This window comes from Piliocolobus tephrosceles, chromosome 6 (genome assembly GCF_002776525.5).
Source record: "Piliocolobus tephrosceles isolate RC106 chromosome 6, ASM277652v3, whole genome shotgun sequence".
NCBI lineage: Eukaryota > Metazoa > Chordata > Mammalia > Primates > Cercopithecidae > Piliocolobus > Piliocolobus tephrosceles.
This window is the reverse complement of record NC_045439.1, coordinates 33,250,720-33,278,168: the sequence shown is the minus strand read 5'-3', so window position 1 is coordinate 33,278,168 and position 27,449 is coordinate 33,250,720. Positions and strand designations below refer to the sequence as shown.

General features: G+C 54.6%; 2 protein-coding genes across 4 annotated transcripts in view; one reads left to right on the top strand and one right to left on the bottom strand.

The window, feature by feature from the left end:
• The window catches only part of PAPLN (papilin, proteoglycan like sulfated glycoprotein), a 28,666-nt gene extending 1,579 nt beyond the window's left edge, over window positions 1-27,087 (top strand). The window contains exons 2-24 of one of the 3 annotated variants that reach the window (XM_023183229.3): window positions 1,705-1,835; window positions 2,620-2,743; window positions 3,203-3,283; window positions 3,381-3,553; window positions 3,734-3,857; window positions 4,343-4,469; window positions 4,854-4,919; window positions 5,447-5,654; window positions 6,205-6,387; window positions 6,567-6,708; window positions 10,971-11,051; window positions 11,264-11,519; window positions 12,667-12,787; window positions 13,110-13,248; window positions 14,350-14,779; window positions 15,598-15,735; window positions 16,256-16,380; window positions 16,633-16,771; window positions 17,396-17,533; window positions 18,524-18,651; window positions 18,746-18,854; window positions 20,882-21,048; window positions 24,953-27,081. In XM_023183229.3, coding sequence (XP_023038997.2) covers window positions 4,399-4,469; window positions 4,854-4,919; window positions 5,447-5,654; window positions 6,205-6,387; window positions 6,567-6,708; window positions 10,971-11,051; window positions 11,264-11,519; window positions 12,667-12,787; window positions 13,110-13,248; window positions 14,350-14,779; window positions 15,598-15,735; window positions 16,256-16,380; window positions 16,633-16,771; window positions 17,396-17,533; window positions 18,524-18,651; window positions 18,746-18,854; window positions 20,882-21,048; window positions 24,953-25,122 — 2,811 coding nt within the window. In that variant the 5' untranslated portion in view covers window positions 1,705-1,835; window positions 2,620-2,743; window positions 3,203-3,283; ... (1 more) ...; window positions 3,734-3,857; window positions 4,343-4,398 and the 3' untranslated portion in view covers window positions 25,123-27,081. Of the gene's footprint in view, window positions 1-1,704; window positions 1,836-2,619; window positions 2,744-3,202; window positions 3,284-3,380; window positions 3,554-3,733; window positions 3,858-4,342; window positions 4,470-4,853; window positions 4,920-5,446; window positions 5,655-6,204; window positions 6,388-6,566; window positions 6,709-10,970; window positions 11,052-11,263; window positions 11,520-12,666; window positions 12,788-13,109; window positions 13,249-14,301; window positions 14,780-15,597; window positions 15,736-16,255; window positions 16,381-16,632; window positions 16,772-17,395; window positions 17,534-18,523; window positions 18,652-18,745; window positions 18,855-20,881; window positions 21,049-24,952 lie in introns of all 3 variants that reach the window. The other 2 variants (XM_023183239.3, XM_023183246.3) reach the window with 2 other exon arrangements.
• Window positions 24,638-27,449, bottom strand: part of NUMB (NUMB endocytic adaptor protein) — a 198,596-nt gene continuing 195,784 nt past the window's right edge. The window contains exons 13-14 of the transcript XR_002724690.1: window positions 26,395-26,555; window positions 24,638-25,166 (exon numbers count right to left, since the gene is read on the bottom strand). The gene's annotated coding sequence lies outside the window, so the exon portion shown is untranslated. The remainder of the gene's footprint in view (window positions 25,167-26,394; window positions 26,556-27,449) is intronic.

Below are 27,449 nucleotides of genomic sequence, written 5' to 3'. Positions count from 1 at the left end.
TGTGTGTGTGTGTGTGTGTGGTGGGGATCGTGGCTGTGGGCGTGGCCCAGTGGGACTCCAGCTTTCAGTATTCCCTCTGGATCCTGAAGTGGACACATGTCAAGAATAATTTGAGTATATTCACATGATAGAAACATTGGAACACAGGAAAGTCTAAAAAGATAGTACAGGGATACCTTCCACGGTGTGGAGATGATTATAATCCTGTTTGTACTTTTGGGTTGTTTTAAAATGTGTATATATTTAGATAAATATAAAAATTAAGGTTGGGTGCAGTGGCTCATGCCCGTAATCCCAGCACTTTGGGAGGCTGAGGTAGGAGGATCACTTGAGTCCAGGAATTTGAGACGAGCCTGAGCAATGTGGTGAAACCCCATCTCTACCAAAAATACGAAGATTAGCCAGGCATACAAAGATTAGCTAGGCATGGTGGCACACACGTGTAGTCCCAGCTGTTCAAGAAGCTGAGGTGGGAGGATCACTTGAGGCCAGGAAGTTGAGGCTGCAGTGAGCCAAGATCACACCACTGCACTCCAGCCGGGATGACAGAGTGAGATCTTGTCTCCAAAAGAGAAAAATTAAAACCAGGCCAGGTGCAGTGGCTCCTGCCTGTAATCCTGGTTCTTTGGAAGGCTGAGGCAGGCGGATCATTTGAGCCCAGGAGTTTTAAACCAGCCTGGGCACCGTAGTGAGACCCTGTCTCTAAAAATAAAAATAAAAATAAATAGGTGGGTATGGTGGCATGTGCCTATAGTCTCAACTATTCGAGAGACTGAGACTGGAGGACCACTTGAGTCTGGGAGGTGGAGGCTGCTGTGAGCTTTGATCGTGCCTCTGCATTCCAGCCTGGGAGACAGTGAGATCCCATCTGAGAGACATTAAAACCAGGAAAAAGTTACCCTCATCCTGCCCCTTTCACAAGATCACTGTTAGCATTTCATTCATCTTAGCCTCTTTCACATTATTCTCTCCATATACACTTACATATTTGTAATTATTGCATATTAATCACCGTTTTGCATTCTGTGTCTTAAGCATCTTCCCACACCATATAGTCTTCACAATGATCATTTGCAACTGCATAGTCAGCATGTGTAATATTCCATTGATAATTTATTTAAAGAGTAGCCTGTTATGGCCAGGCACAGTGGCTCACACCTGTAATCCCAGCACTTTGGGAGGCTGGGGCAGGCAGATCACCTGAGGTTAGGAGTTCAAAACCAGCCTGCCCAACATGGTGAAACCCCATCTCTACTAAAAGTACGAAACTTAGGCAGGTGTGGCACGTGCCTGTAGTCCCAGCTACTGGGGGGGATGAGGCAGGAGAATCGCTTGAACTAGGAAGGCGGAGGTTACAGTGAGCCGAGATTGTGCCACTGCACTCCAGCCTGGACAATAAGAGTGAGACTCCATCTCAAAAAAACAAAACAAAAAAAAAAATAGCCTGTTGTAACCACCTCAGCTGTGGTAAATAATGCTGAGGTAGACTTCTTTAAGTGCTTTGCTTTTTGTTTATCCTGGGACTTTTCTTCGACTTGATCCTTAGAGTGCAATAGATTCAGGGAGACGGCCCCTTCTCCTTGGGTGGGGGCTGCTGTAGGGCTTTCTGACCCATGCTTTCCTGTTGCTAGGGTAGGCCTTGGGCCCTGGGGAGGGGTGTCATCCAACCTCAGGATCTCAGTCTTGCCTTCCTGCCCACCCCAGCCCCAAACAAGTGTGAACTGAATTGCATTCCCAAGGGGGAGAACTTCTACTACAAGCACAGGGAGGCTGTGGTCGATGGGACGCCCTGCGAGCCTGGCAGGAGGGATGTCTGTGTGGATGGCAGCTGCCGGGTGAGTGGTCCCCAGCCCCTCCCTGCCTCCGGGCTGCCTGGGGGCTCAGTGCGGGTGTTTCCCTGTCCATCACCCACAGGCCCAGGTAGCTGCCATGAGCTTGGTGTCTTCTCAAGTTACCAGAACACCAAGCCCAGCTCCTAGGGTACCTTGCAGGCATCACAGATGCCCTGTGGCCCCTCACCTTCATTCTTGGAGAATGCTAGCCCTACAATAAGAGAAACCCTCTGGGTGGCAGAAATCTGGCTAAAACCGACTTCAGAAAAACAAACAGCAGGGACAGCCGCAGGTGCATGAGTGAGGTGCCACTCGGCTTTCCTCTCCCTGGGTCCAGCAGCAGGATCGGGCCTGTTCTTCCCAGGAGGTGTGGAGGTGGCCGCCAGCTGCTCCGGACTTCTGCTGTGGCAGCCTGGCCCCTCCCAGAGAAAGGGGGCCTCATTCCCAGGAGTTTCAGCCACCAGGGGTTGGGACTTACCCTGAACCACTCCAGCCTCCCCAAACCCACATTTGGGGAGCTCCATTCAAATTCTGCAGGAGAGAGGTGGCCCCTCAAGGAAAACAGGGCATTATTACCAGAAGGGGAGATGGGAGCTGAGCAGACAGATAAATGGATTGTCAGTCACAGGCCAGTCCCCTGGCTTGTGACTGGATCACTCCTGACCACCCTATTCTGCCCGGGCTGCGCGGGTGCTGGGGTCAGGGTGGGATGGGGCCCAAGGCCTGATGTGGCCATGATGCCACATCCTGATGCCCTCTCCCATGCCTCCCGCGTCTCTGCCCACAGGTTGTCGGCTGTGATCACGAGCTGGACTCATCCAAGCAGGAGGACAAGTGTCTGCAGTGTGGGGGTGACGGCACGACCTGCTACCCCGTCACAGGCACCTTTGACGCTAATGACCTCAGCCGAGGTGGGGGTGGTTCCGACAAGGGGCCGTTGTCTGCCCCTTCCTTGCCTGTCCCTGCTCTGGCCTAGGCTCCCGGCCAAGTGGCCCTCATGCCACCCGAAGGCTCTGACCGTGTCAGGTCACGTCTGAAAGGCGCCCTGTGGCCTTTGGTTAGGACCCTTGCCCACTTGTGCAGTCCCACCTCCTGCCACTGCCTGGATGCCCTCCCATCTCTTCCCACTCCCAGTGTGCTCCGGGTGCCCTGAGCCTTCCCGCCGCCCTGGCTTTTGTACTGCAGCCTCTTCTGCCAGGGTTGCCGTTCCCAGCAGCTCGGCCCTGTCTGGCTCCTGCGTACCCTCCCTGCCCCCATTCTGTGCTGCGTGGCACTTGGAGTCCTTGGGGGCCGCTCCTTTCTGCTGTTTGAGTGGTGCCGGGGGAGGGATAGCCCAGCACCCTCACCACCTGTGTCTCTGCCCCCACCAGGCTACAACCAGATCCTCATAGTTCCCGTGGGTGCCACCAGCATCCTCATCGAGGAGGCTGCTGCCAGCAGGAACTTTCTGGGTGAGAGCCTGGGGTTAGGTCCTGGCAGGTCTGGGGCTGCAGGGGGAGGTGCGGCCGTGCCCCCCTGCCGCTGACGGAGGCGGTCTCCTCTGCGCAGCCGTGAAGAATGTTCGCGGGGAATACTACCTCAATGGGCACTGGACCATCGAGGCGGCCCGGGCCCTGCCAGCAGCCAGCACCACCCTGCATTACGAGCGGGGTGCTGAGGGGGACCTGGCCCCTGAGCGGCTCCATGCCCGGGGCCCCACCTCGGAGCCCCTGGTCATTGAGGTAAGTGGGGGTGTGGGGAGAGAGGGCGAGTGGGTGGCTTGTGGTCCCCAAGAGACTGCCAAGCTCTGTACATGGGAGGCTGAGTGGCTCTGGGCCTGAGGCTGGTAGGGGGCTGTGGGGCTGTGGAGGGTGTGGGAGTGCCCCCAGCAGCAAACCCCAACAAGGACTCTCCCGTGGCAGCTCATCAGCCAGGAGCCCAACCCCGGCGTGCACTACGAATACCACCTGCCCCTGCGCCACCCCGGTCCTGGCTTCAGCTGGAGCCACGGCTCATGGAGTGACTGCAGCGTGGAGTGTGGCGGAGGTGCGGGCGTGCATGGACCAGGGGAGGGTGTGGGCCCTGTGTGCAGGCTCCCATGGCCATGGGTGAGCAAGACGCAGTCCCTCCTGGGGAGATGGATGAGCAGGCGAGAAATCTCTGTTATGGGGGTCGCTTTGAGGAAAACCCAGGGATCTGGGGGACTCCATGAAGGACCCCAGCTTAAGTGAATAGAACCAGAAGGGGCTTCCCCTCTGTCTCACAGGAGACAGACTCCCTCAGGAGCGGAGGCTGGGCCTGGGGTCAGTGATCAGGTGCCAGAGTAGGGCTCTCTCACTCACAGCGAAAACTCTCTGAGCCTCAGTTTCCTCATCTGCCAGTTGGGGATGATGGTGGCACTTGCCTTGGGGGGTCATCTAAGGCTGAATGGGGATGACCTGCGGGGTGAGTGTAGGATGGCGCCTGGCCTGGGGAACACGCTTAGTGAATGTTGACTGGCGTTTGCCCGCCGTGGCTGGGCCTCTGCTCAGGTCACCAGTCCCGCCTGGTGTTCTGCACCATTGACCATGAGGCCTACCCTGACCACATGTGCCAGCGCCAGCCACGGCCAGCCGACCGGCGCTCCTGCAACCTTCACCCTTGCCCGGAGACCAAGCGGTGAGGCCTTGCCAGCCCCTCTACCCATGATGGGGCCCAAGAACTTGGGTGGGAAGGGAACAGGGCCTTCAAGCTGCTTTAGGTGTAGAACAAAGAGGCGGGGGTCCAGGGCCCCCCCACTGTTACTGGGGTGTGGGAGAGGTGGCAGCTATCCCTGGGGGAGGCAGAGAATGGGCCTGAGCCTGGGTCTGGTCTCTCTGCCCTCTTGTGACCACGAAGTACTCAGAACACCCAGGCTTGGTGGCAGGAGGGTTGGAGAAAGTTCTAGAGGTCCCTGTCTGTCTGAGCCAGCAGAGGGTTTGGCTCGGCAGATGCCGAGGGGTGGGCCAGGGGTCGGGCCAAAGGGCCTGCTGGCATCGGCCATGCCTTTGTTCGTGCACAAAGGACTTCTTACCTGCACCGGCCTGGAGCGTGGCGCCTTGCTGGGGCCCAGCGAGTGTGTGGGAACAGGTAACCTGCAGGTCACAGGCTCCCCGCAGGGCTGGTACCACCCCGTCACTGCTTGGCCTTGGTGGCAGCGGGCCTCCTGGGATGGTGGCGGGCTTGGCTTTGCATGGGGCCACAAGGCTGCTCTCTCTTCCGGGTCCTTGCACCTGGGGCCTGGCAGAGCTGCTCCACGCGTGGGTGAGTGCACCCTCTCCAGGAGCTGCCCCTGACTAAGGTCAGACTGAGAAGAATGGAGTCTGACTGGGAGACAGGGACCTGGTGGGAGGGAGAAAGGGGGATAGCGTTGAGGACCGGAAAGCCAAGGGGGAGGTGCAGGGCTCCAAGTTGTGGGGAGCGCTCAGAGAGCCAGGCCCGGTGGTGGGGATGCTAAGGAGCGCCTGGGTCGTGGCCTTTGTTCAGGCTGGAGGTTCAGAGGATGGGCAGGGGTGGGCATCCTCAGGCCACCTGTGTGAGTGAGGGCTTGTGCCTCTCAGGGCTGGGTTTCTGCCCATGCTCCCGGGCCAGCCTTACCTGATTCCCCCTCCTGCCAGCTGGAAGGCAGGGCCATGGGCGCTCTGCTCAGCCTCCTGTGGAGGAGGCTCCCAGTCCCGCTCCGTGTACTGCATCTCGTCTGACGGGACCGGCGTCCAGGAGGCTGTGGAGGAGGCTGAGTGTTCCGGGCTGCCTGGGAAGCCCCCTGCCATTCAGGCCTGCAACCTGCAGCGCTGCGCAGCCTGGAGCCCAGAGCCCTGGGGAGAGGTGAGGCCCTGGCCCGGATGGGGCTGATGCTGGGCCTGGGCAGCAGCAGAGAAGGGCTGGGGTCTTGTCCTCTGCTGTGGAAACTGAGGTCCTGGGAGGTAAAGTGACCTGTCAGGTCATCTTGGAAGCTGTGGCCAAGGCTGGGACCAGAAGCAAGTACCTGGATGACTGGTCCAGGGCTCTTCCTTTTTCTCCAGGATCCCAGGGCAGGGTGAGAAAGGCCTGGGCAGGAAGAAGCTGGGTGTGTTGTTTGGGGGCAAGGGAGGGGTTGGCAGTGTCTAGGCTGCCAGTCATTGCTTCTAGCACCTACATATATTCAAGTTGCAAATGGGTGGAAAATACAAATGGGTGACAACCTCAGTTTGTTGTCAGTAGCCCTGGTTCAGGCTGTGTGACCTCAGGGGAGTGACTCAGCCTCTCTGGGCCTGGGAAGAACATGAGTAGTGGGTGCTATCTGCCTCCATGCCAGGCTGGTGGGCTGCTAGCTGTCCGACCTGGCGTGGCTCCTCGGGGCAGGGCCGAGTTCCTGCTGACAGCCTGGTCCTTGCAGTGCTCTGTCAGCTGTGGTGTTGGCGTCCGGAGGCGGAGCGTGACTTGCCGGGGTGATGAGGGTTCTTTGCTCCATACTGCAGCGTGCTCCTTGGAAGACCGGCCACCTCTCACCGAGCCCTGTGTGCATGAGGACTGCCCCCTCCTCAGTGACCAGGCCTGGCATGTGGGCACCTGGGGTCTAGTGAGTGCTCTCCACCCCCACACCTGCTGCCTGACCCTGGTCTCCAGCAGGTGGCTGCACACGAGCGCCGTCCTTGGACCTAACACGGGCCACTGGGCACCTTCCCCTGCCTCTCTCCATGTGGGTCCCCACCCCTAGCCTCACCCTCAGAGTCTCTCTCTCCTACCCGTGGGCCTCAGTGCTCCAAGAGCTGCAGCTCGGGCACTCGGAGGCGACAGGTCATCTGTGCCATTGGGCCGCCCAGCCACTGCGGGAGCCTGCAGCACTCCAAGCCTGTGGATGTGGAGCCTTGTAACACGCAGCCCTGTCATCTCCCCCAGGGTAAGGACAGGAGGGCAGGGAGGAGCTTGGCTTGACTTCTCTCCCACTGGCTATAAACGCAGCAAGCATGTCCTGCCTCGAGGCCTCTGCCTGCACTGTGTCATCCCTCTGGACCCCACTTCTCCCACGTCTCCCCCGCTGAACCCTTTGGCATCTGTAAGGCCCGCCTGGTGTGCAGCCCACCAGGCAGCCCTGCTTTCCTCCACTCAGCAGTGGCATGCCCCCTGCCCCTTCGGCCCCATAGCATGCTATCATTTCTGTGGGACTCTTAGATTCGTTTCCTTGTGCTGCTGTGGTTGTATACGGCTTGTCAGACCTACCCACTATAAGCTTCTTGAGGACTGGGTCCCCAGCTTCCATATTCCTCGCTATACCCTCATAGAACTTACCTGACACAGTTAGGTGCTCAGTGAATGTTTGTTGAATGACTGACTGACTGTGTGCTGAGGGAGGGAAGCAGTCCAGGAAGGAGCGTCTCCACATGCCACTTCTGCCTCTGTCTTCTTCCCTTCATCCCCGTCCCACTGTGAAAGGAGCCTCACAGGCAGGAGGGCCTGCTGGAGAAAGGGCACTGAGGCCGGCGTTTGCTTGGTGTGAGGATGCCACATTGAGGAAGGATGTGGGTGGTGGCTGAGCTGGGATGGGGGTGGAGGGGTGGCCTCCCAATACTGCAGGGAGGCATGTTTGGCCTTGACTCACTCGTGATGGGGACTCTCTGAGCTGTAGGGACCTTGAGGTGAAGGAAGGCAGAATTTCTATGAGACATGTGACAGGTGTGGCTAAGAACCAGTGGCCTCAGAGTCAAGAGCAGGCTTGAGTTTCGATCCACTCCATTGCTGACCAGTCATGTGGCCTTGGCCAAGTGCCCCACCTCTCTGATTCTCAGTTTGCCCATCTGTACAGTGGTTAAAAAGAGGGACTTTCCAGACCGTGGTGGGTCATGCGGCACAATGCCTGACCACATGGGGTGCTTGCTAGCTAAGCAGAGGGTGGGAAGGAGTGGTGATGAGGCCTTGCGGGGGAGCTCGGCCTCACTGACCATCCTGAGGGCCCCTGGTGCCTCAGCCAGGGCGTGCTCTTTGGGGCTCACCAGCAGGAGAGCCTTGGACTCCCAGGGCTTCAGACCTCCATGGAGCCAGTCTGTTCCCCAGGGCCTTGCTGGCTTCTAAAAGAGGTGATCTTAAGCCTGTCCCAGCGACTAGCAGGACTCACATAGAAAGGAAGAAAAAGGGCCAGGGAAGTTTAATCCCAGCCTGTAATCCCAGCACTCTGGGAGGCTGAGGAGGGAGGATTGCTTGAAACCAGGAGTTCCAGACCCGCCTCGCCAACATTGTGAAGCGTCGTCTCTACTAAAAATACAAAAAATTAGCTGGGTGTGGTGGCGGGCGCCTGTAATTCCAGCTACTCAGGAAGCTGAGGCAGGAGAATTGCTTGAACTTGGGAGGCGGAGGTTGCAGTGAGCTGAGATCACACAATTGCACTCCAGCCTGGGCAACAAGAGTGAGACTCTATCTCAAAAAAAAAAAAAAGATTTCACCACATATCTACTGGAGTCTTCCAACCCCAAATTATCATTGTTTTAAATATTCCTGGGGGCTGGGTGCAACTGCTCACGCCTGTAATCCCAGCACTTTGGGAGGCCGAGGCAGGTGGATCACTTGAGCCCAGGAGTTCAGGACCAACCTGATCAACGTGGCGAAACCCCATCTCAACTAAAAATACAAAAATTAGCTGGGCGTGGTGGCGGGCACCTGTAGTCCCAGCTACTCAGGAGGCTGAGGCTCAAGAATCACTTGAACCTGGGAGGTGGAAGTTGCGGTGAGCAGGGGTCGTGCCCCTGTACTCCAGCTCTGGGAGACAGAGCGAGATTCTATCTCAGAAATAAAAAGATAGATAGATAAATATTTCTAGGGATTTTGGCAAGATGTAGTCCATGTGGGAATGGAATATTCACTTACTTTATTATTATTTTGAGACAGGGTCTCTGTTGCCCAGGCTGCAGCCCAATGGTACAATTATAGCTCACTGCAGCCTCCACCTTCTGGGCTCAAGGGATCCTCCCACACCAGCCTCCTGTGAAGCTGAGACCACAGGTGCAGGCCACCACGCCCAGCTAATTTTTTGATTTTCTGTTGAGATAGGCTCTTCTTATGTTGTCCAGGCCAGTCTTGATCTCCTGGGCTCAGGCGATCCTCTCACCTTAGCCTCTCAAAGTGCCGGGATTACAGGTGTGAGCCCCTGTGCCTGGCCCACTTATTTTATTCTTTATACCTTTCTTCCATTATATAGTAATCTGCTTATTTTGGGAAATTTGAAGCACACAAATAGAAGGGAAGGGCACACTGCCTCAGAGCAGCTTTCACGATGAGCATGATTTTGGGGGATGTCCTACAGGTTTTCTCTTATGTAGCATTAGAAAAAATTAGTATTGTCCTAATTTTATCTACTTATCCATTTGCATTTTCCGACAGTATTTTGTCATGAGAAATCTTTTTGAAAATTTTAGGGGTGTTGTTTAAATACACCCATATACCATAAAACCCACCCATTCTAATGGCACAATGATTTTTTGTAAATTTACAAGTTAGACAACATGATAAAAACTTTAAACATGCCAAAGAGTTGACAGAATGCATAGTCAGCAGCCACACACACAGTGTGTCAATTCCACAACTAATATTTTGCTATATTTGTGTTTTCTTTTCTTTTTTTTTTTTTTGAGACAGAGTCTCGCTCTGTCACCCAGGCTGGAGTGCAGTGGCACGATCTTGGCTCACTGCAAACCCCGCCTCCTGGATTCACCCCATTCTCCTGCCTCAGCCTCCCGAGTAGCTGGGACTACAGGCGCCCGCCACCACGCCTGGCTAATTTTTTTGTATTTTTAGTAGAGACGGGGTTTCACCGTGTTAGCCAGGATGGTCTCGATCTCCTGACCTCATGATCCACCTGCCTTGGCCTCCCAAAGTGCTGAGATTACAGGTGTGAGCCACCGTGCCCGGCCTTGTGTTTTCATTATCTAGTCTTTTTTGTCATCGTCGTCTTTTTTTTTTTTTGAGACCTAGTCTCACTCTGTTGCCCAGGCTGGAGCGTAGTGGTGTGATCTCGGCTCACTGCAACATCCGCTTCCCAGGCTTAAGTGATTCTCCTGCCTCAGCCTCCTGAGTAGCTGGGATTACAGGCGCATGCTACTGAACCCAGCTAATTTTTGTATTTTCAGTAGAGACGGGGTTTCACCATGTTGGCCAGGCTGGTCTTGAACTCCTGACCTCAAGTGATCTGCCCACCTCGGCCTCCCAAAGCGCTAGGATTATAGGCGTGAACCCATGCTTGGCCCATTAGCTAGTCTCTTTCTATCCCTTTGTCTATTCATCCAATTTTTTAAAATATGGAATTTTTTTATGGAGGTGAAATTTACGTAACATTCAGTTAACCCTCTTAACGTGTCCAGGTTGGTGGCATTTAGTGTGTTATTTCAGCTCTGATGTTAGACATGCTAGTGGGTGGGAAGCAGGACCTCACTGTGGCTTTGGTTTGCATTTCCCTGATGACTAATGATGTTGAGCATCTTTTTTACGTGTTTGTTGGCCATTTGCATATCATCTTTGGAGAAATGCGTAAGTTCTTTACCCACTTTTTAAAATTGGATTGTTTGCCTTTCATCAATCCAATTTTTCTTTTAAAGTATGTTCCATTTTTTGTTTTATGTGGCTGGGATCATAACACATGCACATTTTATATCTGGTACTTTTTGCTGAACATGTAAGATTAGCATTTTTGGCCAAGTGCAGTGGCTCACACCTATAATCTCAGCATTTTGGGAGGCTGAGTTAGGAGGATCACTTGAGCCCAGGAGTTTGAGACAAGCCTGGGCAACATAGGAAGACCCTATCACTATAAAAAAAATATATATATATATATATATAGTAGTCCCAGCTACTCAGGCGCTGAGGTGGGAGGATCACTTGAACCCAGGAGGTTGAGCCTTTAGTGAGCCGTGATCACACTACTGCATCTTGGCCTAGGTGACAGAGACCCTGTCTCAAAAAAGATGAGCATTTTCTGTGTGACTGGAGACTTTTGAAGGGTGGCTGGGCGTTTTTTGAAATCCCGGGTGGTGCTCCTTTTCCCTTGGGCTGTCTCAGGTTCCTGGGCCCTGCCTGGGCAGTGGGGTAGAAGCCAGTGCTGGGTAGGGTTGGCCACAGCTCAGGCCCATCCTCTCTTCCTCCCTTTCCCTCCCGCATGGACCTCCTGGCTCCCTGCAGAGGTCCCCAGCATGCAGGATGTGCACACCCCTGCCAGCAACCCCCGAATGCCACTGGGCCCTCAGGAGTCCTCTGCCTCAGGTGAGAGCTTGGTCCCATCCCCCACTCACAGCCCTGTAGTATTTGTGTCTGAGTGGATGGTCCGTGGGGGTGTGGAGGCCACAGTTGGGTGCAGCCATGGTGGAGGGGAGAATGGTCCAGGGGACGGAGGAAGGTGGGCCCAGCGTGGTCAGGGGTGGAGGGAAGGAGCCAGGTGGAGGCACGGTGTGTCTTTTGCTGCTGCTTCTTTGTAGACTCCAGAGGCCAGTGGTGGGCAGCCCAGGAACACCCCTCAGCCGGGGGTGACCACAGGGGAGAACGAGGCACCCACCTGTCAGCCCTGGGCCCTGCCCCCTCTCTGCAGCAGCCCCTACACCAGCAACCCCTACAGTCGGGCTCAGGGCCCCATGACTGCAGACACAGCCCTCATGGGTGCTGCCCCGATGGCCACACAGCGTCTCTCGGGCCACAGTGGCAAGGCTGCCCTGGGGTCCCCTGTCAGCAGAGCAGGTGGGTGCTGGAGACAGGTCTTCCTCCTGCCCCATCAAAGAGGGGAGGTGAGGCCCCGTGGGTGAACCAACATCTCTGGTCAGAAGAGGGCTGGGGTGGGTGTGCACAGCTCAGGAACAGGATGCCCACGCTTTCCTCCCTGGGCTGCCCTAAGCATGGGATCTTGGGGACTTGGCTTCCTGTGGCTGAGCTTCCTGATGTGCCGAGTGGGGACACAAACCCCCACCTTGCTGCAGAGTGTCAGCCTGTGGAAACACAGCCTGAGACTCCGAGAAGGCTCCAGGTGCGATTCTAGCTCTCAGATCTAACCAGGCTCAGGGAACCCGTGGTAAAGGCTGGACGAGGGCCGCCCAACTCCTCACAGTCTTCGTAACAGCCCCCGCCATGCCTGCCTTATGGATTGGGTCCGAGTCATCCCACTCCTGCAGGTGTCCTCCCTCTGCCCCTCCTCCTTCCATGGCCTGCCCTGAACGCATCCCCAATGTGCTGTCTAGGAGACTGGGTGCTTCTGGACCCAGACTTTGTGGCCATTGGCCTGGGGGCAGTTCCCAGCTCAGACACATGCCGGCTGTGTGCTGGGTGACTTGGGCCACGTGACGTAACCTCTGTGATCTTGGTTCCTCTCCTGAGAACTGGGAATGATGACAGTCATGATGGAGCCCCCGTGAGGGTGGAGTGCATCACAGTATGCCTGGCACAGAGGGCGCCGGGCACCCTCCCTCCTTTCACCTTGCCTCCTGGCACCTGGTGGGCGGGTGTGGAGTCAATGCTGGGTTCCTTTGAACCCCCTCTTCTGCCCCGTCTCCCATCTGCTTCTGTTTTGTAACCCCCGCTGTGAACTGACATTTGGTCGGACTGGGATGAACATCCCCCTTCTTGGTTTTGTGGCCTGTGCAATTGACGCTCTGCCACTGATGAGGGGCACAGCCACTGCTTATTGTGTTATGACTGCCCTCCCTGGTAGCTGCTAAGGTCCGGTGGATGTAGGCAGAGATTGCGGCACACAAAATGGCCTGCCCTGCACATGGGGACACATCCTCTCCCACCCTGTCAGCCCCCACCATGGGGAGCTTCAGAGCCTGGGTCCTAGGATGCAGGGAGGATGGGGACAGGCTGGGCAGTGAGGGGCTGTGTGATGTCTGCCTAGGTACGGGTGCTGCCCTGACAGGGTATCTGTCGCTGAGGGGCTCCATCACGCTGGCTGCACAAAGTTGTACGGCAGTGACAGCACCAGGAGCAGGCCCAGGTCAAGGGCAGTGGCTTCTACAGTAAGTGTCTGGCCTGTGGGAGGGGAGGAGGCCAGCCCCTGAGCCTGCTCCATGTCACTGTGACCCAGGATCTTTGCCGCTTTGGCCTCGGAGAAAGGAGGTCCCTGCAAACCTGCTGGCCTGGGTCATCCTCTGGAGGGCACCGGGCTTCAAAGATGGGCCTGGGGCGGATCAGGGTTTCATCCAACGTTCTCCTGGCCTCTGGTCTCCCCTGGGCTGGGGTTCTGGCCTCTCCTTCCTGCCATCCTCCCCATGGCAGCCCAGAGTCCCCAACAATGGCCAGATCCATTGCCCACTTCCCAGTCATGGGTTTCCTCCCCAGGTCCACAACACCCACCAGCCCCAGGCCCAGCAGAATGAGCCCAGTGAGTGCCGGGGCTCCCAGTTTGGCTGTTGCTATGACAACGTGGCCGCTGCAGCCGGTCCTCTTGGGGAAGGCTGTGTGGGTCAGCCCAGCCATGGTGAGTGGATGCCCCCTCTCCTCCTCCTCGATGGGTAGACTCTGCTCCCACCATGCCTCCAGCCCCCACCCAGAACCAAGACCTTCCTACTGGCTCAGTTATTCATTCCTTCCACAAATGTTGATTGAGCACCTGCTAGGTGCCAGGCCAGAGAGCAGTGCCAGAGTGTTCTTGCATCTAGCAGTTTGAGCCTGTGGCCTTCTGGCTGCTTCTGGGAACTGGGGAGGGTGGGAAGTGGGAATCCCAAGGGGCTGGGATGTCAGTCTCATGCTTGGGAGTCAGCCCCTTCGAGGCAGAGCTGGTGCAGGGCAGTTAGTGCCGGGATGGGCAGGAGTGCCCTGACCCTGCCTGGAATATGTGTGGAGTAGCAGGAGCTGAGTGCTGGAGGGAGGGTGGGGGCAGGGAGGTCTTTCAGGTTACAGTCCTGGATGAATGAGTAGAGCTGCTGGGAACCATTGCGAGGACCTCAAAGGCCAGGCTAGGGCTGTGGTCAGGGCTTGTAGGAGGCACTCATGGTCATGTCTAAATGTGGAGAGGTGGGTCAGGCCATGCTGGCGAGGGCTGCTGGAATGGCAGGCTGGGTGCTGGAGGTGGGCTCAGTGGCCAGTCAGTGCAGCATCCTGGGGACAAGGGCAGGCCCTTCCTGGGCATCTTCACACGCCCTGGGTGGCTCAGGCCTGTGTCCCTATCACCAGCTAAGCAGGCAGGTTCACCTTCTAGGCTCACTTTGCATGTGACTCCAGGTGGTCTGGTGGCAGGAAAGGCCAAGGGTCCAAGGGAGCTGGCCCAGGGGACCCTGGCCCTGACCTCCCCGAGGCTCTAGCTCTGTGGGTGAAGGCTGCTGTGGCACCAGCCTGGGGCAGGTCTGCACGGTGGACAGACTCTGGTGGAAGTGTCCTGCATCCCAGGGCCAGGTCAGGCCCCCAGCCAGGGGTGTAGACGTGCTTTATAAATGGGGAAAGGCCTACTTCCTGAGTCAGAGGCTGAGGGGATGGAGGGTACAGCCTTAGTACTGGGCACCTCAGTGACATACATCACGCCCGTGCCCCGCAGCCTACCCTGTGCGGTGCCTGCTGCCCAGTGCCCATGGCTCTTGCGCAGACTGGGCTGCCCGCTGGTACTTCGTTGCTTCTGTGGGCCAGTGTAACCGCTTCTGGTATGGCGGCTGTCATGGCAATGCCAATAACTTTGCCTCGGAGCAAGAGTGCATGAGCAGCTGCCAGGGATCTCTCCACGGGCCCCGTCGTCCCCAGCCTGGGGCTTCTGGAAGGAGCACCCACACGGTTGGTGGCAGCAGCAGTCCTGCAGGCGAGCAGGAACCCAGCCAGCACAGGACAGGGGCTGTGGTGCAGAGAAAGCCCTGGCCTTCTGGTGGTCTCTGGCGGCAAGACCAACAGCCTGGGCAAGGGGAGGCCCCCCACACCCAGGCCTTTGGAGAATGGCCATGGGGGCAGGAGCTTGGGCCCAGGGCCCCTGGACTGGGTGGAGATGCCGGATCACCAGCGCCACCCTTCCACAGCTCCTCCTACAGGTAAGGCCCACCTTCCCCAGATAGACAGGGGGTTAGGACACCCAGGCCAGGAGTGCGCCAGTTGGAGCTAAAACCTGAAGTCAGCCGGCCCTCCCTCCACATCCCTAACTTCTGTTTCTCCTGAGAACCCTGCCTGGTGGGCCTTGTTGCCATCATTCTACGGATGGAGAAGCTGGGGCTTCAGAGACTTGAGGCTACTCTGATGTCTAATAGATGTCTGTACAGATGGGGGCTCCGGGGTTCTCCATCAGAGCTCACCAGTATACCCGGGGGCCTGTCTGGCCGGAAAAGCTTATTGGCTTCATGACTTTTGGCAAGTCACCCAACTTCTCCAAGCCTCAGTTTCTTGACCTGTAAAATGGTGGCATTACCTCCTGCCCTGTATACATCACAGGTGTGGGTTCTGGTCAAGATGACTCTTGGGACTGGGTCATATTAATGAGGGATTTGGGAAGGTTAAAAACAAAATTAAAAACATTGTGTTCCACATGGGTCGAGCATGTGGTTTAGCCCCCACATGAACCCAGTGTGTGCTGTCCCTCCCGACCTCTCCCCAGCCCCTGGGCTTTGCACCTACCTTGTTGCCCCTACAAGAACAGGTTGAGGCAGCGATGCATGGGGGCACCAGGGGCAGGTTGGGGAGGGTGGATTCCTGAATCCATGGGCTTCTGGGGCTCTGCCTCCCATAGGGACCCTCTAACCCCGAAAGTGCCTGTGACAGGATGGGCCCCAAGCTGTCTGCGTGGAACACACTGCTTAGGGTGGTTCTGGTCCTGGTGCTCACGCCAGTCAGCAGATCTTACTTCCCACCTCTCCAGGATCAGCTTGGCAGGTGTGGAGCCCTCCTTGGTGCAGGCAGCCCTGGGGCAATTGGTGCGGCTCTCCTGTTCAGACAACACTGCCCTGGAATCCCAGGCTGCCTGGCAGAAAGATGGCCAGCCCATCTCCTCTGGCAGGTGGGTGACAGTCCCCCCACCTCCTCTGACAGGTGTGACAGCCCCCCCACCTTCCCTGACAGGTGTATGTGACAGACCCCCAACCTCCTCTGACAGGTGTATGTGACAGCTCCCCCACCCCCTCTGACAGGTGTGTGTGACAGCTCCCTCCACCTCCTCTGACAGGTGTGACAGCCCCCCCCACCTTCCCTGACAGGTGTATGTGACAGCCCTCCTTCCTCTGACAGGTGTGTGTGACAGCCCCCCAACCTCCTCTGACAGGTGTGTGTGACAGCTCACCAACCTCCTCTGACAGGTGTGACAGCTCCCCCACCCCCTCTGACAGGTGTGTGTGTGACAGCTCCTCCACCCCCTCTGACAGGTGTGTGTGACAGCCTCCCCTGAAGCATTCCCCAGGCTTGCTTGGGGTGGGAGGGTGCCCTGTGGACTCTGATCTCCTCTGGCAGGAGCACTGAGGCTGAGGGAAGACTCTTGACTTTGGGAGCCCAGAGCTCATGTCCCCCCACACCACCCCACTCAGGCACAGGCTGCAGTCCGACGGCTCCCTGATCATCCACCCCCTGCAGGCAGAGGACGAGGGCACCTACAGCTGTGGCAGCACCCGGCCAGGCCACGACTCCCAGAAGATCCAGCTTCGCATCATAGGTCTCTGTCCCCACCCCATCCACCAGTGCATTCTCAGGGGCCCGAGTGGGAAGGCCAGGATGGGGCGCCTACGCGAGGGCTGCCTCACGCTAGAGGGACCCAGGGTGTCTCCCTGAGTCAATTCCTCCTGCTGGCAGGGACCACCCTGTAGCCCTCATTTCTCCGTAAGTCCCTGCTGGTCGCATGGCCCACCCTCCCTTCTACTCCCTTTTCCCCACAGCTCACACCTTGTTTCTCCTGGCCTCATGACAGGGAATGACATGGCCGTGCTGTCTGAGGCTGAGCTGAGCCGCATCCCTCAGCCCAGGGACCCAGGTCAGGACTTTGGCCAAGCGGGGGCTGCTGGGGCCCTGGGCGCCATCCCCTCTTCACACACACAGCCTGCAAACAGGTAAGAACTCTTGCCCTCCCCCATGCCAGGGCCAGGGCCGGGGGTCTCAGTGGGTGAGGAGGGGAAGGTCTGCTGTGACCAGGCCTTGCTGGCCCCTGCTCAGGGCTCTGGGAGGCCAGGCCTAGAAAAACAGGGTTCCCAGAGCTGGGCCTCTTGAGGAGGAAGCTTCTGGGAACAGTTCCACAGGCTCAGGACTCAGGAACTGAGGAAGGGAAGGGCACACACAGCTAGAGGGCCTGAGCCGGCTTCTTTGGGGAGCGTCTTGAGCTGGCCTTGGGGAGTGGTTCAGTTTACAGGGGGGATGTGGAGGACCGGAGGGGGTGCCCAAGTCAGAGACCTTGGGGCGGGGGGGCGGGGGGGGGGGTGACAGATGGGGATCGTGGCTGGTGGCTGTGTCTGGCCAGCCATGGTGGACGGGCAGGGAGTGGTGGTGGTGGGGAGGCAGCTTTAGACTTCACCCCAGGTAGTTACTGAGTTTCCTAACCAGAACAAGGCAGGGGATTTTAGGAAGCTGAATCTGGCTGGAGAGGGAGAAGGGGCCACCAGGCTTGTGCAGAGGTCCCCATGGGAGTGGGCGGGGGCAGCGGCAAGGACGCCTCATGCTATGGGCTGCTTGTTTGGCAGGCTGCGTTTGGACCACAACCAGCCCCGGGTGCTGGATGCCAGTCCAGGTCAGCGGATCCGGATGATCTGCCGTGCCGAAGGCTTCCCGCCCCCAGCCATTGAGTGGCAGAGAGATGGGCAGCCTGTCTCTTCTCCCAGGTTTATTTGACTCCTCTCCGCTTCCTCCTATTCTGCCTCCAGCCCCACCTTATCCCGTGGAGGCCACCGGGGAAGGGAGCTGCTGGGCATCATCATGGCCAGTTCTCAGCCGGACTCCAGGGCCTTTCGAGAGATGGAGCAGCTGGGCAAAGGGCTCCTTGGGTTGGCTAACATTTGAGTCTCTGGGCCTTTCCAGAATGTGGTTAGTGGACAGAAATAAGAGGCCAGTTAACAGAGGTGATGGTGGAAGGAGGAAATGGAGTCAGAACACATTCCCAGCTGTAATAATAATCGCTACCCTTTACTGAGCGGGCACTGAGTGTGAGGCTTGTTCTCTATCATGTGACCTGCAAAAAAGGCCTATTGATCAGGTGCTGTTTTTCCCCCATTTTACACACAGAAGCTTAACATCACACAGCTTATAAGCAGCAGAACCAGTATTTGAACCCACTAAATGAGTATAGCAAAAACTAGAAACCCAAATCGAACTTTTGTTTCAGAAAACTTGAAATGGTTTACATTGTGAAGCTTAAAAGCCAGACATTTTTGGCCGGGTGCAGTGGCTCACACCTGTAATCCCAGCACTTTGGGAGGCTGAGATGGGTGGATCATGAGGTCAGGAGTTCAAGACCAGCCTGGCCAAGATGCTGAAACCCCATCTCTACTAAAAATACAAAAATAGCCAGGCATGGTGGCACATGCCTGTAATCCCAGCTACTCGGGAGGCTGAGGCAGAATTGCTTGAACTCGGGTGGCAGAGGTTGCAGTGAACCGAGATCACACCACTGAAAGCGCCAGCAGCTGTAGGTGTAAAGTCTGAGACCAAATGGTCCTTCCATCAGACCCCACCGAACACTAGGGGATGCTTAGCCTCTCACCAGGGACCTGGCAGGCCTTATGTTCCCTCCCTGACCCCATGCTCGAGGGACAGAGCTGGAGGAGAGGGGAGGCTCCTTGGGCTGGAGCCAACTGGCTGTACTTGGTCCCCAGACACCAGCTGCAGCCTGATGGCTCCCTGGTCATCAGCCGAGTGGCTGTGGAAGACGGTGGCTTCTACACCTGTGTCGCTTTCAACGGGCGGGACCGAGACCAGCGATGGGTCCAGCTCAGAGTTCTGGGTAAAGTGGCAGTCCTGAGCGGCCTTTGAGGTCAGGTGGCATGGGTAGGGCAGGATCTTCATAGTGGCTGACAATGACTTGTTCTTGTGCCCAGGGGAGCTGACAATCTCAGGACTGCCCCCTACTGTGACAGTGGCAGAAGGTGACACCGCCAGGCTGTCGTGTGTGGTAGCAGGAGAAAGTGTGAACATTCGGTGGTCCAGGTAAAGGCTCTACTCCAAGCCGTCCCCACCCCCAGACCTTCACAACCTCCGGTGTGGATGTCTGCCTTTCTGCCAGGGATGTCACTGTCACCATTGCTTCCATTCCGGCTTCCAGGCCTGGTGCCAGGGGACAGGGCTGCAGCACCCTCATCCCTACAGAGCAAAGCTCTGTAGGGCCACTGACTCTGCTGGTTGGGCTACACTAGGGTTTCCTAACCTCAACACCACTGACAGTTTGGAGCTGGTAAGTTTTGGTTGCTGAGGGCTGTCCTGTGCTTTGCAGGATGTTTAGCAGGATCCAGGGCATCTACCCACTAGATGCCAGGAGCACCCTCCCCAAAGTCATGACAATAAAGAATGTCTCCAGACCCACTGCCAAATGTCCCCTCGTGGCAAAATCTCTCCTGGGGCTGTGAACCATTGGACTACACTCAGCTTTGGGGATTTCAGTGGTCTTTTACCCCAGATCAATCGGTTTTATATTTGTCCATTCATTTAGTAGACATTTTTTGCCCCCTCCCTCCCTGTAATGTGTCAGGACTAGGCTAGGTTCTGGGAATCCTGGGGTCACCTGAGCCCCAGGGTACTCCCGGGCAGATGGCCCAGCATCCCAGGAGCTCCATATGTGTTTTGCTGTAAGTGCCCTCTGTGCACAGAGGAGTGTCAAGGAAGGGGGGGGCCAGGAAATGACTCTGGCTGCACCGTAATAGCTAAGGATGGCAAAGGATGTTCTTGGTAAAGGAAGCAGCAAATGCCAAAGGTGGACACTGAGAGAGGACACCAGGATGGGAACCGGCCAATGCACTGGCCAGGAGAGGTGATGGGGTTGCAGAGGGCATCTGTGTCTTGTGTGGCCTCGAGCCCAGGGAAGGCAGTGGGAGCTGCTAGAGGTTTCCCCACTGGTATGCTCAGTCCAGCCATCCCCTGATCAGCTTGTCAGGCCTGCTTCTCCACGTTGGCCTCTCCTGGATCTTTCCAGCAGTAAACATGCATAGAACTCCCCTCTTCACAACCACCTTCCATTGAGCCTCTATGTCCCTGCAGACCCTATGCTGACATAGTTAGTGTCCCCTTTACAGCTGTCCATATTGATTGCCTCTGCCTGTTCATCTCCCTACTCACTTCTCAGGGCCTGCAGTGGGGCCACACATTGGCCCCTGCTCCAGGACACTGTCCTGGCCAAGGTCACTGCCTGTCTCCCTAACTCCACTGGATACCTTGCAGTCTTTTTTTTTTTTGAGACGGAGTCTTGCTGTCGCCCGGGCTGGAGTACAGTGGCCGGATCTCAGCTCACTGCAAGCTCCGCCTCCCGGGTTTACGCCATTCTCCTGCCTCAGCCTCCCGAGTAGCTGGGACTACAGGCGCCCGCCACCTCGCCCGGCTAGTTTTTTGTATTTTTTAGTAGAGACGGGGTTTCACCATGTTAGCCAGGATGGTCTCGATCTCCTGACCTCGTGATCCGCCCGTCTCGGCCTCCCAAAGTGCTGGGATTACAGGCTTGAGCCACCGCGCCCGGCCACCTTGCAGTCTTTACGTGACCTGTAGTGTTGTTCTGCTTGCTGTATGCTGCTCCTTGAAATTCTCCCTTCCCTTGGCTCCAGGAACCACTGTCTTCTGATGTGCCTCACGGCCTGTCCTTGGTTTCTTCCTGTGTGACTTGGATCACCTCATAGACATGCACTTCGCTGAGTCAGTGCGATGCTGACACACTATCTGGGTCTGGACTCTTGAGCTCCACACTTGAAATCTGAGGCCTCCTGCTATCTCACAGGCACCTCAAATTTGAAATAGCAGAAAATAACCTCATCATTCACCCCAGCCTTGGATCACCCAAGGTTGGAGGGGCACCACCGTCACCCGCTTAAGCCAGAAACCTTGGTCATTTTTTATTTCTCCCTCTCCTCCACCTCTTTGCCCTCAAGGGATGGGAATGGTTGACTCTAGAATGGCCTTTGATTACCTCTTCCCTCTGTCTCCCAGGCCTCCAGAGGCCCTTGATAGCTCTCCCAGTGTCCTCTCTCCTCCAGGAATGGGCTACCTGTGCAGGCTGACGGCCACCGTGTCCACCAGTCCCCAGATGGCACGCTGCTCATCTACAACTTGCGGGTCAGGGATGAGGGCTCCTACACATGCAGCGCCTACCAGGGGAGTCAGGCAGTCAGCCGCAGCACCGAGGTGAAGGTGGTCTCACCAGGTAGGAAAGGTCTATATCCAGGGATGGGAAGGGCATTCCCCTGTGTATTTACTGGTTCTCGAGGGCTGGTTCTGCAGTCTGAGGGACTCTAGTTTGAATCCTGGCTCACCCTGCCAGTTGCTGGTAGTGTGACTTGGGACAAGGGGCTTACCTTCCTGAGCCTCATTTTCCTCCTCTCTACAGTGGGACTGCTCTACCACCTGAGAGGGTTGTAATGGAGATGAAGGAAATGATGCTCTGCTGGGCCCCTGGAGATAGCTTAATAGACATTAATGCATGCAGTACATTCAGACTCACCGATTTTGAGACATATGACTGCCTGGAATTTCATTATAAAACTTAAAACTTAAGGTAGACCACTTAAAATCTGTCCACTGTAATCAGGGTGGCAAAAAAGTGGTTCTGTGACTGAAAAGTGTCTTTATGGCCGTTTGACCATATAACCCAGAAAGGAAAAGGCAGGGATTATCACCACCATTTTACAAATGAGACAGGTATGCAGAGAGCCTAAGTGGTGTTTCCACTAGTCACACAGCAAATGAGGCCCACCTGGGACTAGAGCTCATGTCTTTTGACTCCCCATGTTTTTTTTCCCCCACAAAATTACTATAATTGTACCTAAGTGGCCTCTTACTTGCATCATTTGATATTTGATATTGTAGCCTTACCTCCTCTAGCTACTACTCTATCATACTTCAACAAATCCAAATTGCCTGTAAGATGCATTATTTTTGGACCAAGAAAAAAACACTGCCAATGAAATGACACAATTCTGATACCATCAGTTAGGATGCAGACCAACTTGAGAGATGTAAAAATAAGTCCATATCAGAACTGATGAAACAGACTGTGGCTCAGTGTTCATACTTACAAGAGATATGTTCAAATAAGCAAGAGGGAAAGGGGGAAAGGGCTTTGCTCACCCCCCCAGCCTGTGCTTCCTTGTGTCCTTGGTTTTTGTTCACTGAGGGACTGAAGACAGAACGGTACCTCGGGCCAAGCTGCCAGTTCTCACAGGCCTGATACAGACCTTGGTGGAGTATGCCAGGCTCAGAGGTGCCAGGGCCCTTCCTGCCTGGTCTTCTGGGCATTCTTGACAATCAGGGCTGTAGCGCCATGCCAGGAGCACGGCAACACTAAGAGGGGCAGGCCTGGCAGCCTGGCTGCCTCCTGGCTGCCAGGCTGAGGGTGGAGACTGGCCAGTACTAGAAGTTGAATGTCTGTGGCTAAAATGTTGCTTTGCTTTGTGAGTGGGACTGACTTGTTGGCTTCCTGTCTATGATCTCTTTAGGCAGCAATTGGGACTCGCCTCCCCAGGGCCCAGCTCATGCTTGGCATCACTAGGTGCTAGTGTTGTGGCAGGAAATGGTACCCAGCGGCTTCTCACTTGTTGCTTGGCGAGCGGGAGGGAGGGTTACAGGGTTCCTTCCTGCTGCTTCGCCAGCCCGCCTCCTTGACCTCTGTCCCGGGCCTCGCTCGGCCCACGGTCTTGCTCCGCCCACTCGGCCCGGCAGGCTGTGCTCCGCTGGCGCTACCTGCCCGGATCCAGGCCCGTGGCGGCTCCGCGCTGGGTGCTGACGTATAGACAAGAACAGGGTGGAGCCCGAAAACTCGGAGATGCCAGCAACGGCGGAGCCCCAAGGGGGTGTTACAGGGGCAAATGTTCCCGCCGCTCGCAGCTTGGTGAACGGGAGCGTTACAGCCCGTTCTTCCCTCCATTCCCTCCTGCTTGCTGAGCTACAAAAGCCGCAACACTCAGATACTTGGTGACTAAGTGCTGCCTGCACAATGATGGAGTAACCTTGGCGGAAGCACCACACTCCAGGGACTACTTTTCACCTGTATCATGTCCAGAAAATTGACCTTGTCTACATAATAACCAAATCAAGGCTCTGAGACAAAGCAAAATGCAGATTTTTCACATCTCTCAAGTTGGTCTGCATCCTAATTGATGGTTTCAGAATTGTGTCATTTCATTGGCAGTGTTTTTCTCTTGGTCCAAAAATAATGCATCTTACAGGCAATTTGGATTTGTTGAAGTATTCACAGTGAGAGAACTGTTAAGAGGATCTAGACATTATGTTTGCGATTAGCTCCAGATGGGATTATATGGAAAAAAAAAAAAAAAAAGAGAGAAACTTGCCTGATACCTGGTCACCAAGCTGAAATGACCTGAGATGTGTGTTCCAGGTGAGACAGACATGGCCTCAGTCTGGCCACTCTCCTCTGGTCCTCTGCTGGCTGCTCTCACCTGTTCATTTTTTGTTGGGTCACACGGCGTGAGGCTGCCTAACCCTGCCCTACTCGTGGTTGGGTGGCACATTGAATTTCAGTGTTAGCACCAGGGTAGGAGGCCTTAGGGTAGATAGGCTGAGGTAAAAGGGACATAGCTCTACTGGGAGGACTTCTCAACATCGCTGTGAAGTAGGTGCTATTATTAGTCTCATTTCACAGATGAAGAAATGTGCATAAAGGGCTTAAGCAACTTGCCCAGAGTTACCCAGCTGGCAAGTGGCAGAGCCCAGATTGAGCCCAGGCAGTCTGGGTCCAGAGCTGGTGTGCTTAATCACTATGCTGAGTTCCCTCTATGATAGGTCTTGGGCTGTACCAGCTCAGACAGAGTTGATACCAAAGTTACAGATTTTTAGAAACAATATGCATTAATGGCTTTGTTATCTATGTAAACTTAGGTAGGTAATATTCTGGTTATACCAATATACCAAACCTTTGTAAGGTTGTTTGCTGCTAGGTACAGTCTTTTAGCAGTATTTTATGAGGAAACAAGGGGAGAGAGGAGAAAGATAAGCTTTCTCTGGCTGCCTGAGGTCTGACTTCAGGGAAGGTACTGCTCTGGTCTAAGTCAGCTGAGTTTTAAGAACTCCTTCCAGAAGAGAGATGAAGTAGTAGAATGAAACTTTTTTTTTTTTTTTTTTTGAGACAGTCTTGCTCTGTTACCCAGGCTGGAGTGCAGTGGTGTGGTCTCAGCTCACTGCAACCTCTGCCTCTGGGGTTCAAGCAATTCTTTTGCCTCAGCCTCCCGAGTAGCTGGGAATACAGGGGTACACCACCATGCCTGGCTAATTTTTGCATTTTTAGTAGAGACGGGGTTTCACCATATTGACCAGGGTGGTCTCAAACTCCTGACCTTGTGATCTGCCCGCCTTGGCCTCGCAAAGTGCTGGGATTACAGGCATGAGCCATCACACCCAGCTGAATGAAACCCTGAATAGGGAGTTATGAGATACAGATGTTCCTAGTAAATTCAGAGGGAGATAAAATAAGGGCTTTGTTCTCAGTATAGTAATAGAGCCACCGTTAAAAGGACTGTTTTCCTATTATCTTGTCTAATATGCATTGCTTCCTCTGGGGAAAGTGAAAGACTGGAATGATGAGGACCCAGGTGACTAAGATAAGCGGGTGATATTGAAGGGACAAAACTTTGATGGTTGGAGGAACCCAGCAGAGAAAGGGAAAAGATAACAGAGCTCTTGCTAACTCAACATTTTACTTGGGGCTGATCCTACCTGCTCTCCCAATCCAGAGGCCAAACCAGTTGTCATTTAGTAATTCAGGTCTCAAAAGTAAGGAGTTAACTTCAAGAGATGTTTAATCATCCAGTCAATAAATATTTGGGAGTCTGGGAAGAGCTGTTCACTGGGCTGAGGCCACAAATAATAACAGGAGGACCACTGCATGTCGAAGTGAGGTCAACAAACAGGTAGAAATCATCATCCCTCATAGAGTTTGTATGTATGGTTGTTAAAAGGTTACAGGGTAAGTGCACTTCATTTTGAATCTGGCAGTTATAATGCTGTGTTCCTTTGAGGAAATGAAATGGCAGGTGAGAATTTTCAGCATACACAGAGCTTCCTCACCACCTTCTCTTTCCCCCGTTGGTCTGCAGCGCCCACCGCCCAGCCCAGGGACCCTGGCAGGGAGTGCATCGACCAGCCAGAGCTGGCCAACTGTGATTTGATCCTACAGGCCCAGCTCTGTGGCAACGAGTATTACTCCAGCTTCTGCTGTGCCAGCTGTTCACGTTTCCAGCCTCATGCTCAGCCCATCTGGCAGTAGGGACGAAGGCTAGTTCCAGCCCCAGTCCAGAATAGTTCATAGAGCTGGGGAGAAAGGAAGATGGACTCTTGGCTTCCTCTCTCTGGCTGGCAAAGGGAGTTATCTTCTGGAATACATTGGCTCTTTCAAAAACCCACCCAGTATTTAGCCTCAACAGTAGCCAGTACCAGCTTCCCTCTAGCCTTCAGCAGTGTTTACATCTCTGACATAACCACAGGCTGCTGCTGTCAAGAAGAGCAATCTGTTTGGATAAGAATAACCTTTACTTTATAGCTTCCCTTTATAATTTCTGTTACACAGGAATAGTTCAATGCATTTGTTTATTTTTTGAGACTGAGTTTCACTCTCGTTGCCCAGGCTGGAGTGCAATGGCGCAATCTCAGCTCACTGCAACCTCCACCTCCTGGATTCGTGATTCACCTATGTCAGCCTTCTGAGTAGCTAGGATTACAGATGCCTACCACCACGCCTGGGTAATTTTTGTGTTTTTAGTAGAGATGGGGTTTCACCATGTTGGCCAGGGTGGTCTCGAACTTCTGACCTCAGATCTGCCCACCTCAGCCTCCCAAAGTGCTGGGATTACAGGCATGAGCCACCATGCCCAGCCATCAGTGCATTTTTTTAAAAATTTTTTTTTTTTTTTTTTTAGACAGAGTTTCGCTCTTCTTGCCCAGGCTGGAATACAATGGTGCGATCTTGGCTCACCGCAACCTCTGCTTCCTGGGTTCAAGAGATTCTCCTGCCTCAGCCTCCCGAGTAGCTGGGATTACAGGCATGTGCCACTATGCCTGGCTAATTTTGTATTTTTAGTAGAGATGGGGGTTTCTCCATGTTGGTCAGGCTGGTCTTGAACTCCTGACCTCAGGTGATCCACCCGTCTCGGCCTCCCAAAGTGCTGGGATTACAGGCATGAGCCACTGTGCCCGGCCCATCAGTGTGTTTTAAAGTTAGCTATCAGGGCTCCACTTAATTTAAAGCTGGACAGGGAGATGTGTAATGATTTCAAAGTTAACACCTGTTTTTTAAGGGGCATGCTAACTCCTGCTGTATCAGGGAAGTATTGTGTGCTAGAACCAGCCGTGGTTCATTGCTCTAGTCTCTCTCACCCTTCTAGGCAGTGCCTCAGTCAGCTCTAATCCGGTGCAGAGGGTTAACAGCATAACCCTTGTTAGCAAAATGGAATAGACGTAAGACCTCAAACAGGGATTTCTGATGAAACAGCAGCAGTTAGCACTGTTATCTGAGCACGAAAGAACTGGAAAAGCTCCTTACGTCATCGAGATGTTGAACCTTGAAGCCCTCCTGAGGCCAGCATGCGAATCTGGCTGTGAAGGTTCATCTGCACCTGTATAAAGCTGACCAGCTTGCTCTGTATGGTGAAAATGAGGAGCCCCTCTCTTCCTTAAGTAGGAATCTGTGAAGCAAAATGTTTGCTGCCAGAGAAAAATCAGATTGTCATTAAAAACAGCATTAGCAGGATGAGGATACGAATGGGGAAGGGTGGTGGGCAATGCAGTAACAGGGAAATGGTTTCAGAAATGGTTTGAGTTGCAAGACAACATTCTTCATCTCTCAGGACCTCTAATTCCTTGATGCTAAAACAAGAAGCATGGATTCTATGAGCTTCCAAGTCCCTTTCCACTTTAACCGTCTACAAATTTTCCAGGGGACTGCCTAGTAGCAAAGGTTATTCCTGGACACAGGAAAGATAGCCATCAGAGGGACCAAAGCTCTGGTGGGTGACTTTTATTACCAACACACTGGCTGGAAAAGGGACAAACCACATCATGGGTGAGTGATACTTCTCAGTCTACTACTCATTCAACAAAGGAAATGTGGGCTGGGGCAGAGGTCTTTTTTCATTTAATACTGGAAAAATACTGAAGAGCATCCATGTTCACTTATGGCTGGTTTTGCTATAGAAATTGCAAAATAAAGGCCACTTTCTTGGACTCCCCAGTTTAATTAAACCAGAATTTGGCCTATTGGTATAAACAAGTCAGAAGGTAAGTTTGAGGTTAACTAGCAGCTAACTAGTTCTAATAGTACGAGTCACAGAATAGTGGGCTAAGATTAGAGGTAAAACTCATTCTAGGCCAGTGGTTCTCAACTTTCTACCATATCCAAAATACAGCCTGGGGGGGCCCCCCTGCCCCACTAAAATTTTGATTTAATTGATCTGGAATATAGGCCAGGCGTTAGGATTTTAAAACAGTATCCTCAGGTGGTTCTATTGCATAGCCCAGGTTGAGAAGCACTGCCCCAGTCCTGGGGTAGCGCTGAGACTCTGCATGTCTAACCAGCTCCTAGGTGAAGTCCATGCTGCT